Genomic DNA, 15,888 nt, shown 5'->3' with positions numbered 1-15,888 from the left:
GTGTGTACACCTATACGGCTTCCCTAGTGGCTCAGACAGTAAAGAATCTGCCTGCAGTGTGGGAGACTTGGGTTCAATTCTGGGTTGGGAAGATCCCCTGGAGGAGGGCATGGCAACCCAGTCCAGTATTCTTGCCTGCAGAATCTCCATGGACAGAGCAGCCTGGTGGGCTACAGTCCATGGGGTGGCAAAGAGTAGGACACGATTGAGCGACTAAGTACACAGCACACATACATGCACACCTATGTCAATAATAAATATCTCATGCTCATTATTTAATATAATGAATCTATTAAAGTCATTGATTTAGCTATCGTTAGGTACGTAAAAAAAAGAAAAGATGGAGTTAAACTCTTCGACCTTATAAAAGGCAATTCTTATCTTTTCTAGAGTTATAGATGTCATTTTTGAATAGAGTTATTCATAAGGACCAACTCACTTAGGATTAAAGGGTATATTCCACAGAAGACATTAGATCTTTGATGTTCAAATCTCTTATTTTTTATTTTTTTTACTGACAGTCTCACAAGGACATTATTTATGGCTGAAAAAAGGAAGATTTATTTCTTATAAATGTTTTCACCCATGACTTTATCTAAAAAGTTTCTTTTTAAAGAGCTGTACTGGTGAACATTTTGCTTTTGTACCTACATCAGTAGCTCTTTCCTCTCTTATCTTGCTTTTTCAAGGCAACAGTCAAAATTCCATTTGTTAGAACAGAATCAGAAAGTTCAAGGCCTAAAGAAATCTAACACTTAATAAGGGAATATAGAAAATAACAGATTTTAAAAAGAAGGGACTATAAAGCATATGATACTCTGCTTCAACAATTATAATAGGTCTCTTAGGGCAAAGCAGAGAAACAAGAGGATTCATCTGTGTGTTTGCATAATAAGAGTCAAACAATAAAGGTAGGTAAATATTACGGACTTTGTGTTGACAGTTAAAAGCAACTACAGTGTACAAAAATTTGCTGTTATAGAAACAGACTCCTAGACATAGAAAACAAACTTATGGTTACCAAAGGGGAAAGGGGGTGGGAGAGGGATAAATTAGGAATTTGAGATTAGCAGATACTAACTACTATATATAAAGTAGATAGACAACAAAGTCTTACTGTATAACACATTGAATATCTTTCAGTAAACAATGATGGAAAAGAATATGAATATATATATGTGTAAAACTGAATCACTTTGCTGTATACCAGAACTAACACAACATTGTAAATCAACTATACTTAAAAAAAAATTGCCACTCCAAAACTTTGCTTAAAGAAAATCATTTTATTGGATTTATTCTACTGACTTGTCCTCCCAATAAACTTCATATTAAGCACATAATTTAGTACAAGGTAGAAATCTAAGCTCATTAGTACTGAAATAGATCCTGTCAAGTGTTTGAAGGTTTTGAATGCAATGAAAACATGTATCAGAATTTCAACAGCTTGTTCTGACGTCATTCTAATGTTATTATAACGTCATTCTAACGTTATTCTAACGTCATATTAACGTTATTCTAATGTCATTATCCTTATTTACTACATCATCACCACAACCATCAAATATTGAATACCCAGAGTGAGTTGATTATACTTAGCATATGGAAGTCTATTCCTAGGAATTTCAACTTAAGAAATTAAAAGCAAACAGAAAGCCCTTGACAGAGAATTTGAGTCAGGGAGGACCTGGGGAGAAGAACACTGCAAGATGCTGCAAAACTCGTGTTCATAAACACTTAGGAAGACCAGGAAGAAAAGACAGGCTTTTACAGTGAGAAGGAAAATATCCAATATGCAAATGACTGTGACTCTAGCAGCTCCTGTCCTTCTTTTGTGGCTGGATCTCTTTGTTGGCTGCCTTGGGAGACTTATAAGAACAACAAAATCCAAGGAAGGAGTTTTAAAGGGGTCAAAAATAAAGGAAGGGAAAATCACTGAAAAATAAGAACTTGCAGAAAGTTGAGGGAAATGTTTTGAGGAGATTCCAGGGAAACACAGACTTCTAAGAAGAATTTTTTTTTTTATGTGCCTCTTTCATTTCATTTTGTTCTGTTGCCTCACATGGTTGTCGCTGGTGTAATTTCAAATGAAAACAAAACAAAAATAAACAAACAAAAAACATCCTCATCAAACAGAGGTGCAGAATCTGAGGAAGTCTTGCAGCTGGTTTTCAAGAGCCCTTAATGCGAACCCTTAAGTGGTACTTCCCTTGATGATGTTACCTTGGTTACAGACACACACACTCCAGCTCACATACACTCATTTCAGCAGTGCCTTATAGGCAACATACATGAGGGATCAAGCTGTCAGATAAAGTACTTGGTACTTGGTAAAGAAAATTAGGTGCTCTACTGTGGAGCATTTCTACTCAATTTACTGATAATCTTACCAAGGACACCACAATGCTCAGATTCTATTGCAAAGACTCACTTCTGGGTGGTATTTACATGGATATTGTCCACTTCTGGCTCTTGGGGTTGGTTATCCAGTTCTTCATGTGACCAGATCCTCTCTGATACAGAGGTTTTTTTAATCAATCAGAACCAGGTGATGACCTAATACAGCAAAGATGATCAGATAAAATACAGTTAAATTTGAATTTTGGATAAACAAATTGTTTTAGCATAAGTATGTTCCAAATATAAAATAGAGATTCTCTATTTTAATTTACTAAGTTTGGCAACCCCAAAATTGTCTTCCTGAGCTTCCTTTCTTGTTACCTTGATTGGTGTTTGGGTATTGCCAAACTCTTTTAATGTACACATACAATTTCTTGCTTTACTAGTAAAAGACTAATAACATTCATTGTATGTGGATTTACTGATTAGAATGTAAGTTTCCCTGATTTATAGTTTGTGTGTGTGCTGGAGTGGAAGAAAGGATCTTATTATCACTGCCATGTACTCACAGCAGCTGTTGAGATAAATTGCATTCATCAGAGTTGTTTAAAGCAATGCGAACCATTGAGGGGAGGCTAAAGGAGGAGTATAAATGGGTTCCAATAAGATCACTGTAAAGTAAGCTGAAATAATTTGTATCAAGGAAAAGGCGAATAGGAATACTATGGGAGAAGGGTAATTTTGGAGAATGGAAAACTTTGAGAATAAGGCAGCCTGGGAAGTGGAGTTTCGTAGCTGGGACTTAAGAAAATCACAGGTGTTTTAGAAAAACACTAGCATCCTTGAGAGGGATGCAGAAAGGGAGCCAGGAAGATGTCAGAGAAACTGAATATTTCAAGTTTGTGTGTAGGGCTGGCTCTCCCTGCATGGGGAGCTGGAATCCCTTTCTCCTGCTTGCTTCTCCTATTCTCCTTGATCCTTTGGTCCACCTGATTGACTCTGCTTTTTTTTTTAATTAGTACTGTTAATTTAACTGCATTTGGGTAAATAGAATCAATTTTGTGGTCCAGCTGAGAATCTCATCATATAACATTATTTTTATGAGATGTGGTCTGAATTTCAGACAGCTGACATAAAAACAAAATGTTAAAACACTTCCTGGTCAGGCTGCATGTGTAGCTTATCCACCTGGTGGGTCTTGAATCCAGGTAGAAGGCCTGGTCACACAGTACAATATATTATATTGTATTACACTGAATACATATCAAAAACAGATCTTACAGATTCAATTCAATCACGTTCAAGAACTCTTTGACTACCTTTCTGGAAATACAAACAAAATATTTTAAAGAGAGGTGGAATAGGGAAGACAGTGCAGAGATGTGCAGTGTTAGATATGGAGGTCAAAGGTGTAAGACCTTGCTCTGACTTCAGGATGTTTACAAATAACTACAAAACGAACCAAGCTATTATAAAGCAGAGAGTTAATAAGTAGAAGAGATGATTCATGTGGATTGCAAACATAAAGTGCTGTGAGGGTTCTTCCAGAATGGCTTTTAGATTCCTGACACCTCCTTCTAGCCAATATTAGAAATATCAGGTAAAGGAAATTGAATCCTTTAGGAACTCAAGAAGGTAAGTCATGAATTCCCAGGGCCCACGTTAGCCATAAAACCTTGGGCAAGTTCACAGCCTTCAGCCTCAACTCCCTCCTTTGTTAAGTGGGGTTTACCAATATCTATCTTTTAGGGTTCCTGAGGAGATTATTAATAAAAGCCATTTCCCTTGCGGCTCAGCGGTAAAGAATCTGCCTGCCAATGAAGGAGACGCAGGTTGGTTCCCTGGGTCGGGAAGATCCCCTGGAGAAGGAAATGGCAACCCACTCCAGTTAATTCTTTCCTGGAGAATTCCATGGACAGAGGAACCTGGTGGTCTACAGTTCATGGTGTCACAAAGAGACACGACTTAGCGACTAAACAACTGCAAATAGTGAAGCTCCTAGCATTGCGCCTGGCAGAAGCACGGGCTCAATAAACCGTTCTTCTTGTTACTACTGATCTGACTGAGAAAGGAACACTTTGTGTGGGGCTACTATACTGGTTCCTACTTATGGGCACGGCTAAGAGACTGAAACCGTAGTCTCCACCAAGAACAACCTGCGGCCTCGGACTTGCGCCCCTCGCCCCAACCAAGGACCAGAGAAATTCGGGCTCTTTTAGAGAAAACAGTGCCCTGGTCTCTTCTTTCCAGGGAATAAGGAAGAACTGTCGCGGAAGCCGAGAGAGCGAAGAGAGGCAGAAGGGCTGGGTGTCTCAAAGGGGTCTCGTGAGCCCGGACGCGGGTAAGACCCGCCCCCGCGGCTCGGCCCCCAGCGCCCGAACGGAGGCGGGGAAGTGGGCGCGGAGGGGCGTGGGGCGACGGCTCGGGTTGTCTGTGCCCGCCGAGCCGGGGCGGGCGCATCTTCTTGCCGCCCAATCCCCAGCCTTAGTCGCGGCCTCATGAATAAGCAACAAAGCGAAGCGCCCTCCCCCTGGCGTTCCAGACAGCGGAGGGAGCCGCCGCTGCTGCAGGGGCCGCCGCGGGGATGCCGAGCGCGGGCGCCGCCGCTCTCTACTGCGCGCTCCTCTGCTGAAGGTTCACAGGTGAGGACGGGCTCGGCTTCCGCCACTCGGGCGGCAGCTGCTGCAGACGGGGCGGCCGGCAGAGACGGAGCCGGAGTCCCCGGCGGCACGGGGCCGCCCCGGGAGCTGTGCGGTCGGGGGAGCTCAGCAGCCCCGGGCGCGCGAAGCGTGCGCCCCGCGCCGCCGCCAGAACGCGGTGCCCCGGCTCGGGGTGCGCGGGGGCAGCTCCGAGAGCGTGGGGCGCGGCGCGCAGGCCTCCGAGGACTAGCCTCATTCCCCGCTCCAGCCCAGCCTCACGGCTCCGCACCAGCGAGCGGGCCTTTGTGCTGCCGGAGCTTGCAGGGCTGGCTGCTTTTGTGTGGGCTTTTCTTTCTTCTCTCCCTCCCCTCTCCGTCTCACAGCGGTGGTAGAGAAGTTCCCGAAGACTAAGATCTGCTCCTTTGAAAGCTTTGATTGCAATGTCCCCGATGCCAGTCAGTGGTCAGGAGCCTAGGAGCGAGTGGGGGCTGCGGTGGTCACCGAAATGTGTTACTTTGCAGAGAACAAACAGTTGAGTGTTTAGCGCAGGGATGTCACAGAACCTCCTTGCCGGTCCCCCAGGACACGGTAAGAGGATGCTCCTTGGAAAGGTCACTTGATTGGAAAGAGGGCCTGCGGGTTAGACTCCAGAATGATTGTAAGGTGCTACATGGAGGTGCCCAGATGCCTCCTGTGCGTCCGGGTCACTGACAGAACCCGACTTGTGTACATTCCGAACATGTAGAGCGAAAAATCTGGCTGGCTAAAAATCTGCCAGGCGCTCAAAATAGAGGACCCACAAGAGTTTGGAGTTCTCAAAGAAATCTTTGCCTTTCCAAGCTGATGCCAAGGATCGGCTAGGATCTTGGCTCTTCATTTTAGTGTAGAGCTGCTGTGGAGGAGAGGATTTAAAGGCTGATTAAAGAGTCTGCCTTCATTCTATGGAAGTTTTAGTTTGCAACTTCAGGGAATGGGGGAGTGGCTCACAAGACCATCCAAAAAACTCTGAAGGATTTTTTTTCCGTAGGGAGCAAAATGTGTGGCCATAATTTGCATGTCTCCCCTCCTTTGTGAATTTTCTTTATCACAAGTGATACTGGGCTCCAAGGAGTCTTGTTTAAACACCTACAGAGTCAGTCGCTGACCCACTTTCTGCTTACTTGCCAGCAGAATCCCACTGTAGCATCTATTGGAAGAAACTCAAAATTGGGTGAGATTTTACAGTATCAGAACATTTACACACAATAGAAATTTAAGGGCAGCCTGACTTACTCTTATGCATAAGGTACAGTTGTTATATTTGTCATATTAATGAACCAAGCACTTATGCAACATACTTGATATTGATTGTGTTTATTCACAAAACTCCCAAGACTCAGCAAGTCTAAGGTAGCTACAGTAACAGAGCCAATTAAGAAGATGTGGATGTCTTTGTTTTCACGGGAGGTTCTTAACATTATATTTGGCATTTCTTGCTAGATCTTTAAATGTTATACTTTGGTTTTACAGAAGCAGTTTGATGCTAAACATAAGTATAGGATCAAAATGTGGAGAATGGGCTTACCTGTTATGGAAAATTTCTGCTCATCAACTAAAGGTCGTCTTCACTATTTATTCAGCAGGTGTTTGCCTGAAAACTTGTGTAAGGAATTGTATTTTGTTTTTCACCTTGAATTCTGTTTAGTTTCTCTTAGGGAAGCTGGCTATTCAGAGAGAATAATCTGAGTTTGATCTCTGTAAAATGAAAGCTTATTCTCTAATTAAAATGTGTAGTCAGTCCTGTTTTTTCACGTAGTGTTTACTTGGTGATTATAAGAAAAGTATCTGAATCAAGTTTCAGCTTGAAATGTTAGATATTATGTTTATTCCTTGAAATGTCTACCTGGGGATTACTTTCTCCTGCCAGCTAGTATTTAGAGATCTTTTTAAGCAAATGAGGTTTGTGAACTACAAAGAACAGAAATGAAGTGTCACATTGGTTTGTTGAAAGGAACTGTATATAATGGATGGACAGGAGCTTGTTGATCAAGATTGATTAGGATGGAATTCTGCAGACATCAGACAATTCCCAGGTCACTTTGTCTACATGAAAAGTTGAAAGGGGAAGCTCCATGGAAATAGCTTGAGGGGAAAAGAGTGTTATGGATCTTTCAGACTGCTCACATTTCTGTATTTTGAGGGGAGTGCATGGTAGTACTACAAAGATTGAAGGCAGGAGGAGACGGGGACGTCAGAGGATGAGATGACTGGATGACATCACCGACTCAATGGACAGGAGTTTGAGCAAACTCTGGGAGATGGTGAAGGACAGGGAAGCCTAGTGTTGTGCAGTCCATAGGGTTTCAAAGAGTCAGACATGACTGAGCGACTGAACAACAACAGTATGTCTTAAATTGCTTGATACTTAAACATTTTTTTCAAACCATTTTTATGTCTGTTATCACTGATTTGGTCCCTCTTCCATCTTTGTAGAAAACAGAATGAACATTATTATCTCCATTTTGCAAAGAGGAAACTGAGTTTCAGTGATTTCCCCAAGGTACAGCTGGAAGTTGAAGCCAACTTTTAAATCTTCAAGTCCAACTTCTTTTACCAGGAATAGGGTGATGCTCTAGAGTGATACACAGCGGTATCTTCCTTTGTCTATACTGCTAAATTGTAGAGAATAAAGCTTGTGGGCTTGATGTGTAGAACTTAGTTGTGGTCTGCAGGGATGGTAAAGCACTTTGCTGGCAGTTGCCCGAGTAACCATCTTGACCCCAGCCTACTTACCTCTTCGCTGTCAGCAGGATGCCTCTTTCCTCCTGTGGGTTACTTTGTGGTTACTCTGTTCTCTCTCCTTCCACTGTGGTTGAACATGCTACTGAAAGGATCATCTGTCACCCCAGGCACTTAATTTATAGTGAAGGATGAGTAGGGTCAGATCATCTTAAAGCCAATAAATCAGGCCAGTAACAGTCATCCAAAGCACAGTAAATCAGAGATGGGCTACCTTAATGCTGTGTGCCACAGCTGGGTTAATAGGGTCAGAGTCTTGATAAGCTCCACTTCAGACCAACAGGATAGTGTTGGCCATGAGAACCTTAACAATTAAAGGAAAGTAAGACAATGACAAATAATCATTAAGGAGCAGGAAAAACACAAAATGGAGATATTAAGACAAAGAAGGGAAAGAGTTTTCTTCTTCCATTATCAATCAAAGAATTACTGTTACTTAATTGGATTTTGAAAGGTGAAGGGGTAATTGGGAAGCAAGTTGACCTGAAGCTCTGAAACTTGTTCCTCTGTGATCTCTCTGTCTCTTTTTAATGAAATAAACTCTGAAAAAACCTGAAGTACAGGAGGAATGAGAATACACAAATTACTACTATTATTAAAATCACACATTGAATAAGTAGCCAAAATTGACTAGGTGATGGACAAAACATAAGCCATAAAATGTTATTGAAAATCTTACAGTGTAAAAGAGATTCCGAACCTTCTTTTTCATATTCTTAAATGGTTATTTCTGATAGCTCAGTTGGTAAAGAATCTGCCTGCAATGCAGGAGACCCCAGTTCGATCCCTGGGTTAGGAAGATTCACTGGAGAAGGGATAGGCTACCCACTCCTGTATTCTTGGACTTCCCTTGTGGCTCAGCTGGTAAAGAATCCACCTGCAATGCGGGAGACATGGGTTTGATCCCTGGGTTGGGAAGATCCCTGGGAGAAGGGAAAGGCTACCTATTCCAGTATTCTGGCCTGGAGAATTCCAGGGACTGTGTAGTCCGTGGGGTCCCAAAGAGTCGGATATGACTGAGAGACTTTCACTTTCAAATGGTTATTTATATTCACTTCACACCACTAAAAATTGAATACCTCTCCTATGTGTCTACCATTATTAGCAATTATATGGCAAAGGAAGCTGAAAGACTAGTGCTTTCATGCAAAGAAGGTAACCTTATTTTAGGTGATGAGACTTACAGATGTGATGATTTATACTGGAGAAGCTAGGAGATGGGCAGGAAGAGAATGGACCAGGCAGTTTTGTGATAACAGTCAGCAAATAGGACATGACCTGATGGACCATGGATTGGATACCAGGGGCAGGGAAGAAGGAGAGAGCTTTCTGGCTAGTGCAGTGCCATGAGCAAAACTTAGGAAGCTGAAATGAGTAAGGCACATAAGAGGGCAATATATCCAACTGGCAATGGGTTTCTACTGGGCACTAATGATATGAAGTTGTGCTATAGATATGGAGGTTGGCAGTTACATGTTTGGGGACATTAACTGATGTGTTTTGGGAAGGTAGAGTTGTAGTCGCAAAGACAGGAAACTTGATGACTAACAGACATGATTACACAGGTAAGTTAATTAACCTCTGTAAGCTGGTAGTTTTCTCACCAAAAAAAAAAGAGAGAGAAAGAGAGAAGGATAATGACAATGCCTGTATCATTAGGTTGTTGTAAAGGATTAAATAATTTATAAAACACTTGGCATCCCTGAATGGTAGCCATGCCATTTTTGATTTATTATTGTCATTTCTTTCCTTAAGACTAAACCATCTAGATTGTATAAAATGGATTGGAGAGGAGAGAATCTGATCAGGATAATAAATTAAGAGGCAGGTAAAATAATGACAATCCAATGTTCCTAAGAAGGGACAATTCCAAGAGATATTATGAGGGAAGGACCTGCAGAAATTGTGAATCTAGAATGTATAGGAGAGAAGATTTCAAGATGACACCACAGTTTAGATGAAGATACTTTGGCCACCTCATGTGAAGAGTTGACTCATTGGAAAAGACTCTGATGGTGGGAGGGATTGGGGGGCAGGAGAAGGGGACGACAGAGGATGAGATGGCTGGATGGCATCACTGACTCGATGGACGTGAGTCTGAGTGAACTCCAGGAGTTGGTGATGGACAGGGAGGCCTGGCGTGCTGCGATTCATGGGGTCGCAAAGAGTCGGACATGACTGAGCGACTGAACTGAGTGTGTTTGAAGTAGCACCCAAGTAACAGCCAGTAGATGATGGAAATCAAGGGCAGTTTTTTCCCCAAAACCCCACACCAGCTGTTTATGTTTATCCTGCAAAAGGAAAATATCAGGCAGATTGTCACCAGTTTTTTTTTTTTTTTGGCATACTCTACAGGCCTCCTGTTTCTTGAGTACCCTTAGGGCAATGCTCATGTTCCTTATATATTATACGTGAAACTCAATTTTCTTTGAAAAAATTAGCTTTGTCACTGATGAAATGATTGAACACGCCAGTTCCCTTTTGTGTCTGCGTTTCGGTAACACACTGAACAACAGCCGCATACTGTTTAGTTGGAAAAATATTGACCAAGTGTTTGAAAACACCTGATTAGTAAGTCTAACAAGATGGCTAAGGCTGTATTTTTTTATGTTGTCTTTCATTTGTCTTTGAAACTTGAATATGCCTAGACTTGACAAAGAGATTCTGGACTGTATCTATTTAAGATTGTCGAAGATAATGCTTGACAGAACAGCTTATCTGCTCACTGGTGGCAGAAACGCAGTAAATTGTTCAGAGGACTGCCAAGCCATTAGGATACCTTGATAGTGAATGACAGATAAAGTGCTATGACTGGCTCAGAAAAGGATGCTTTTTAAGCTATTAGAAGCTAATATCCACTATCAGTGAGCAACTGGGTTAGAGTTCATGTATCTGAATTAATTTGCACTGATGGATAGAGTGAAAAGAAAGGAGCCTCCAAAGTCACAGTGTAAAAGGAAAAGTTAGAGAAATGTTTTGTTTTATTTGTTAAATATTCTGATATTTGAGTTAATTTAAGATAATTAAGACATAATTTCTAATAAGCAGTGAAATCTCTCTCTCCTTCAGCAAAGCGGGCTATAGACATTGATTTGTTTGTTCAGCCAGTATTTACTAAGCGTTTCCTCTGTGCCAGGCACTTTGCCAGGGAAAGGAGACAATGTCGAGGGAAAAAAGAAAAGGCCTTATAGCCTTGTGATTACACATGGTTACTTAGGTTTGGAAATATTGTCACTGAATTGACAAGAGTTAGTCTTTCCTTATTTATTCTCTACCATCACGCAGCTCCCAGTGAAGGACTCCAAACTCATGGGAGTGGCTATGTGAACCTGTGCTGTGTTTGGAAAGACAGAGAAAGATCTGGAACTTGAAGGTCATCTACCAGTTTATCTGAGTTGCAGATGTGTTCCCTACTGCCGTTCCAGCAGGCTGTCTTTTCTGCCTCTCTTAAAGTTCAGGCGTCACTTTGAATAGTAGGGAGAAGGAGCATATGGCTGCAATACACAGGCATAGAATAGGCGTGCAGTTCACCCCACTTTTTCCTGTTGTAATTGAATTTAGAAAGCAGGTGGCTGACACTTAATTACAGAAGGAAGGTCTTTTAGAGCCATGGCAGAATTCCCTTCACACAAAAATTGTAAAGTTTAAGGTCTAGATGAAAATGAAACCTTGAAGGGAAAATCTGTTTTAGAAAGGCAATAGAGATGATATTACATCTTTTTTGTTTATCCCTACCACCCTCCAAATCTTATTTGTTCATAAAATTCTCCTCTCAGTCCACATGATTCCAGAACATATGAATAAAATGTGAGGCATTCATACAATCATTTGGGTGCCCTGCTTGCTTGATGACAGAGTTGTGGGAATATGAAAACATTTGCATTTTTCTTGTGTGTTTTATAGATAAAATAAGAAAATAGAATCATGGAGATAGAGGGATTTCAAAGATTTTTTTTTTTAACTCCTTATTCTGTCAAAGGAGAGACTGAGGGTATTCGTCTAGTATCACATGGCATGTTTTATCAACAATAAAGCTATGATTCATTTTTTTCACGCCAGTCTATGTCCTTCTAAACTCTGCTGCTGGGAATTCCCTGGTGGTCCAGTGGTTAGGATTGCATGCTTCTGTTGATTGCAGAGGGTACAGGTTCGATCCCTAGTCAGGGAACTAAGTAAGGTCCCATAAGCTGTGCCATGGAGACCCAGCTTTTAGGCCACATCCTCAGTCTCCTGAGGTAATATTTCATTGAACTGGAAAAATATTTGTTTAGGAAAGAGCAGATCTCTGAACAGGTCAAAAATGAAGCAGAGAGTTCTATAGCTCTTATGTATCTTTGACTATCTAATTTATAGTTCAGCCTGTATGTTCAGAAGTCAAAGGTGTAGTGTCATCAGCTGTGAGCACTCTTGTTATACAGCTGTCATATGTTTTTGTTTTAAGGAAGGAAAATAGAAGCCACAAGCCAAATACTGCTACCAATTCTGTTACCTGGCTGTGAACTGGGCTGCATTATGGCTCATCTGAAGTATGGGGATAACTAATTCCCAGAATGTTCACATACTATTCCCTCTTTTAAAAATATCATTCCTGGATTCTTTCCTTTTAAAACAGTGTGTTTAAACAATGTATGCTACCTGTATGTAATTTAATATTAAATATAAATGCTTCAACCCCTCATCCTACAAATGAGGAAATTTAGCATCCCCTTCACTATCTGAGGGTGTCCCTGGTCGCTCAGATGGTAAAGAATCTGCCTGCAGTGCAGGAGACCTGGGTTCGACCCCTGGGTTGGGAAGAACCCCTGGAGAAGGGAATGGCTACCCACTCTAGTATCTGGCCTGGAAAATCCGGGTCACAAAGAGTTGGACACAACTGAGTGACTTTCACTGAAACTTCACTCACTATCTGAAGATTCTTGGGTGGGTGGCTTACATTTCTTCTAGTCATCTCTGGATTCAGTTTTCTTTTGCTTCTAAATGTATGGTCCCTGATATGCTGTTCCTTTTTTGCACATGGCATCTCATGGCATCTTTCCATTCCTATATTCTCCCAAAGTAATTTTTTCAGGTAAAAAATTATTGGTGGCAATAAATATTTATGGTCTCATCCCAGATCTGTGTACTAGGAACTTGGCAATAACTTAGTTGAGTGGTTTTGACTCCAGGTCTTTCAAGAAGCTGCAGTCAAGATGGCAGCTGAGGCTGAAGTCATCTGAAGGCTTGACTGGGGCTGGAGGAGTTGCTTCCAAGATAATTCATTCAAGTGGGTGCTGGTAGTTCAGCAAGAGGCCTCAGCTCCGAATCCATGGATTCCTCTTTCCTCGTGTAGATAAATTCAACCTTCTTTTTCTCTTCAGCTATCTAAATCTTGCCCTTAGTACTTGACCTTTTCTCTGTCTCAAAGAGGCCTGGAAGACTAACTGGATTAACATGTGGAAGGGTCACACTTCTTAAGGGGAGAAGACCCTATGAAAATAAACATCTTTATATTTTGTGTGTGCACATCATAAGCTTAATTAACCCTGAGAGTTTAATGATTAGACATAGGAGAAAGGAAAAGTATAACTTTTATAAAGATAAGGTTTTTATTTTTGGATTTAGAATTTTCATTCCTGTTTAATTTTCTAGAAAAACTGCAGTATCTAAGAACTTTCTGATGATGGGATAGATAAAAAGTCCTAAAACCCTTAAGGTTGGGGGGAAACTAGCAGTTTCAATATAATTTTAGTTGTAATGACAGTGTATTTTTTTTTTAATAAATCTTAATCTTACAATAAATGTGTATTCAGTAAACGTTGATAATTTAAAATGTGTTTTTGTTCTCTGAAAGAGCTTTTTTCCCCCAAAATATGCACTTGTTTACATTAACTATTTTACTTTTTCTAATTTTTTTGAGACATGAAGATTTTGCCTATAATTTTTATAGTTGTTGCAGAGAAAACAAATGCTTTAAGTATTTTAAAGATAAATTTTAACCGTGAGTCATTTATATACTTTAAAAACTCTTGAATGAAACTGGTATTCAGTATTTTATGATGATATTTAATAAGTTTTAAAACATACTTAAAAGGTTCTGTGAATGTAGTATTAATAAATGTTAAGGTTTCCTTTTTATTTCCTGGACGTGTTGCTATTTCTACCGTCATTTGACTCCATGATTAATAGAAGAATTGGGAAGAATATTGCAAATGTGATTTCAAGGGTAGTTTATTTCAAATAGATATTTTAAAAACAATGAACTTAGTACTTGAACTGTGTGTACCGTTTGCTAGAGAGCTGCAAGTTAAATCAGCTGAAAATTCAATAGGGAAAAATGAACTGGGTTATCCAAGTCTCAAAGGTACAAAGAAATAGAACATTCTTCTCCTATGTACTATCTCTAAACAGAAGTCAAGGAAATTATTTTACTTATGGTTTAATTTAAAGGGGCTTATTTACAACATATATTTATATGATGGTTTGATATGCTTTATTTTTCTGCAGGACTCAATTACTGGAATTGTCAACTCTACCAATTTATGTGCACATTTCTCTTCCACTATGAGCAGACCAATTGTATTACACATTTGTCTGGCTTTCTGTAGCCTTCTACTTCTCAACTTTGCCGCACAGTGTCTGGCTTTCCCCAACTTGGAAAGGAGGGAGATAGTACTTCTTCATGCAGAAAAAGGACAGTCTGAGAGGCTAAACACAGATGACCTAGAAAATGACTCTGTTACTTCAAACACTCCAGTCTCTGGAGATCCAATGATAGTGTTAGCAGGACCATCAACAATGTCTTTAAATAAAGTATTCCCTAGTAACAAAGAAACCTCTCCTGTAGGAGCTGGGCTCATGCAGGCTGATGGTTCTAACATTTACACTGCTACTGAGCCAGAGGTCCCAGCAGGGGAAGAAGTATTCGGTTCTAGCCAGCCAGAGAGAATGTCTCCTGAAAGCCGACCTTCCAAGGCCACGTTAACCAACCCTGTCATGCCAACTGCTTCTCTGAATATTGATGAGAGGGAGGAACCCTCCCGTGGTACCATCATTCAGCCCACTGTGGAAGGAACCACTGAAGCAACACAAGGTTTTCTGAGCTATGTGGACGATCAGTTGTTTGCAACTGAAAGCCCGGAAGGACTTAGTCTGGGGCATTCACCTTTATCCCTTGTGAATACTAAAGAAATGCTAACCACCAGTCCAAGGACTGAGAAATTTGAAGCAAACCCAGAACATAAGACCACTTCTTTTCCTGGGTCTAAGCTCACAGCAGGCACTGAGCCTTCCCAGATGACAGCTGATAATACCCAAGCTACTGCCGCCACTAAGCACTGGCTCCCAACCTCTGAGTCCATCCTGAGTGTTGAACCAGAAACTGACAGCCTGCTGGGAGCCCCGGAAGTCACGACGAGTGTCAGCACAGCTGTTGCAGCTGCTCCTGTCATAAGTGATGAGTGGGATGACACCAAATTAGAGAGTGTAAGCCAGATAAAGACCCCAAAGCTTGGAGACAATACAGAGACACAGGTGAGAATGGAAATATCTCAGACAACCCAAGCACCCGATATCGGTATGGAAGGCATGGAAGAGGGCAAAGCTTTGACAGAGGCTGCAGATGTGAGTCTGAAGCTGCCTGAAATGGAAACACACATGGAAACCACCCTGCCAATGGCACATGGGGGTGAGAGAGCATCGGATCAGAGTTCCTTTACTCCCACGAGTCCAATGGGAGATACGAAAGTCTCTGTCATGAACCTGGTCCAGGATACTGCGGACTTTGCGGAATCCACCAAGGAGAACGGTGCCATGTTCTTAGAGACCACTGTTTCCATCTCCGAATATGAGTCTGAGGTGCATCAACCATTGGGAAATAGATTTAAAGGTAAAAGAAAGAAAAGTAAGCTTTGTTTAACCTGGAATGTTTCTGTTTGATTTTTTTTTTTAATTGAGATATAATTGAAACATAACATGGTATTAAGTTTTAGGTGGTTTATGTTTTTTAAGTGACAATTTAGAAGTAAATTAAGTTTTAAAGAAAAACAAAAGTAAATAAATAAAAATACATCTTGTATAAATGTATTTGTATAAAATACATTCAATTATAACTCCTATATGTAGACCAGTGGTGTTTAACAGGGAATAATTTGTC

General features: G+C 41.0%; 1 protein-coding gene across 2 annotated transcripts in view; it reads left to right on the top strand.

The window, feature by feature from the left end:
- The first annotated feature begins 4,835 nt into the window (after positions 1-4,835).
- ARMH4 (armadillo like helical domain containing 4) overlaps positions 4,836-15,888 on the top strand; it is a 147,956-nt gene continuing 136,903 nt past the window's right edge. For both annotated transcript variants that reach the window (XM_070797654.1, XM_019968976.2), the window contains exons 1-2: positions 4,836-4,982; positions 14,241-15,621. In XM_070797654.1, coding sequence (XP_070653755.1) covers positions 4,839-4,982; positions 14,241-15,621 — 1,525 coding nt within the window. In that variant the 5' untranslated portion in view covers positions 4,836-4,838. The remainder of the gene's footprint in view (positions 4,983-14,240; positions 15,622-15,888) is intronic.

The sequence above is a fragment of the Bos indicus genome, chromosome 10 (genome assembly GCF_029378745.1).
Source record: "Bos indicus isolate NIAB-ARS_2022 breed Sahiwal x Tharparkar chromosome 10, NIAB-ARS_B.indTharparkar_mat_pri_1.0, whole genome shotgun sequence".
NCBI lineage: Eukaryota > Metazoa > Chordata > Mammalia > Artiodactyla > Bovidae > Bos > Bos indicus.
The sequence above is the reverse complement of the archived record's forward strand: the minus strand, read 5'-3'. Positions and strand labels throughout refer to the sequence as shown.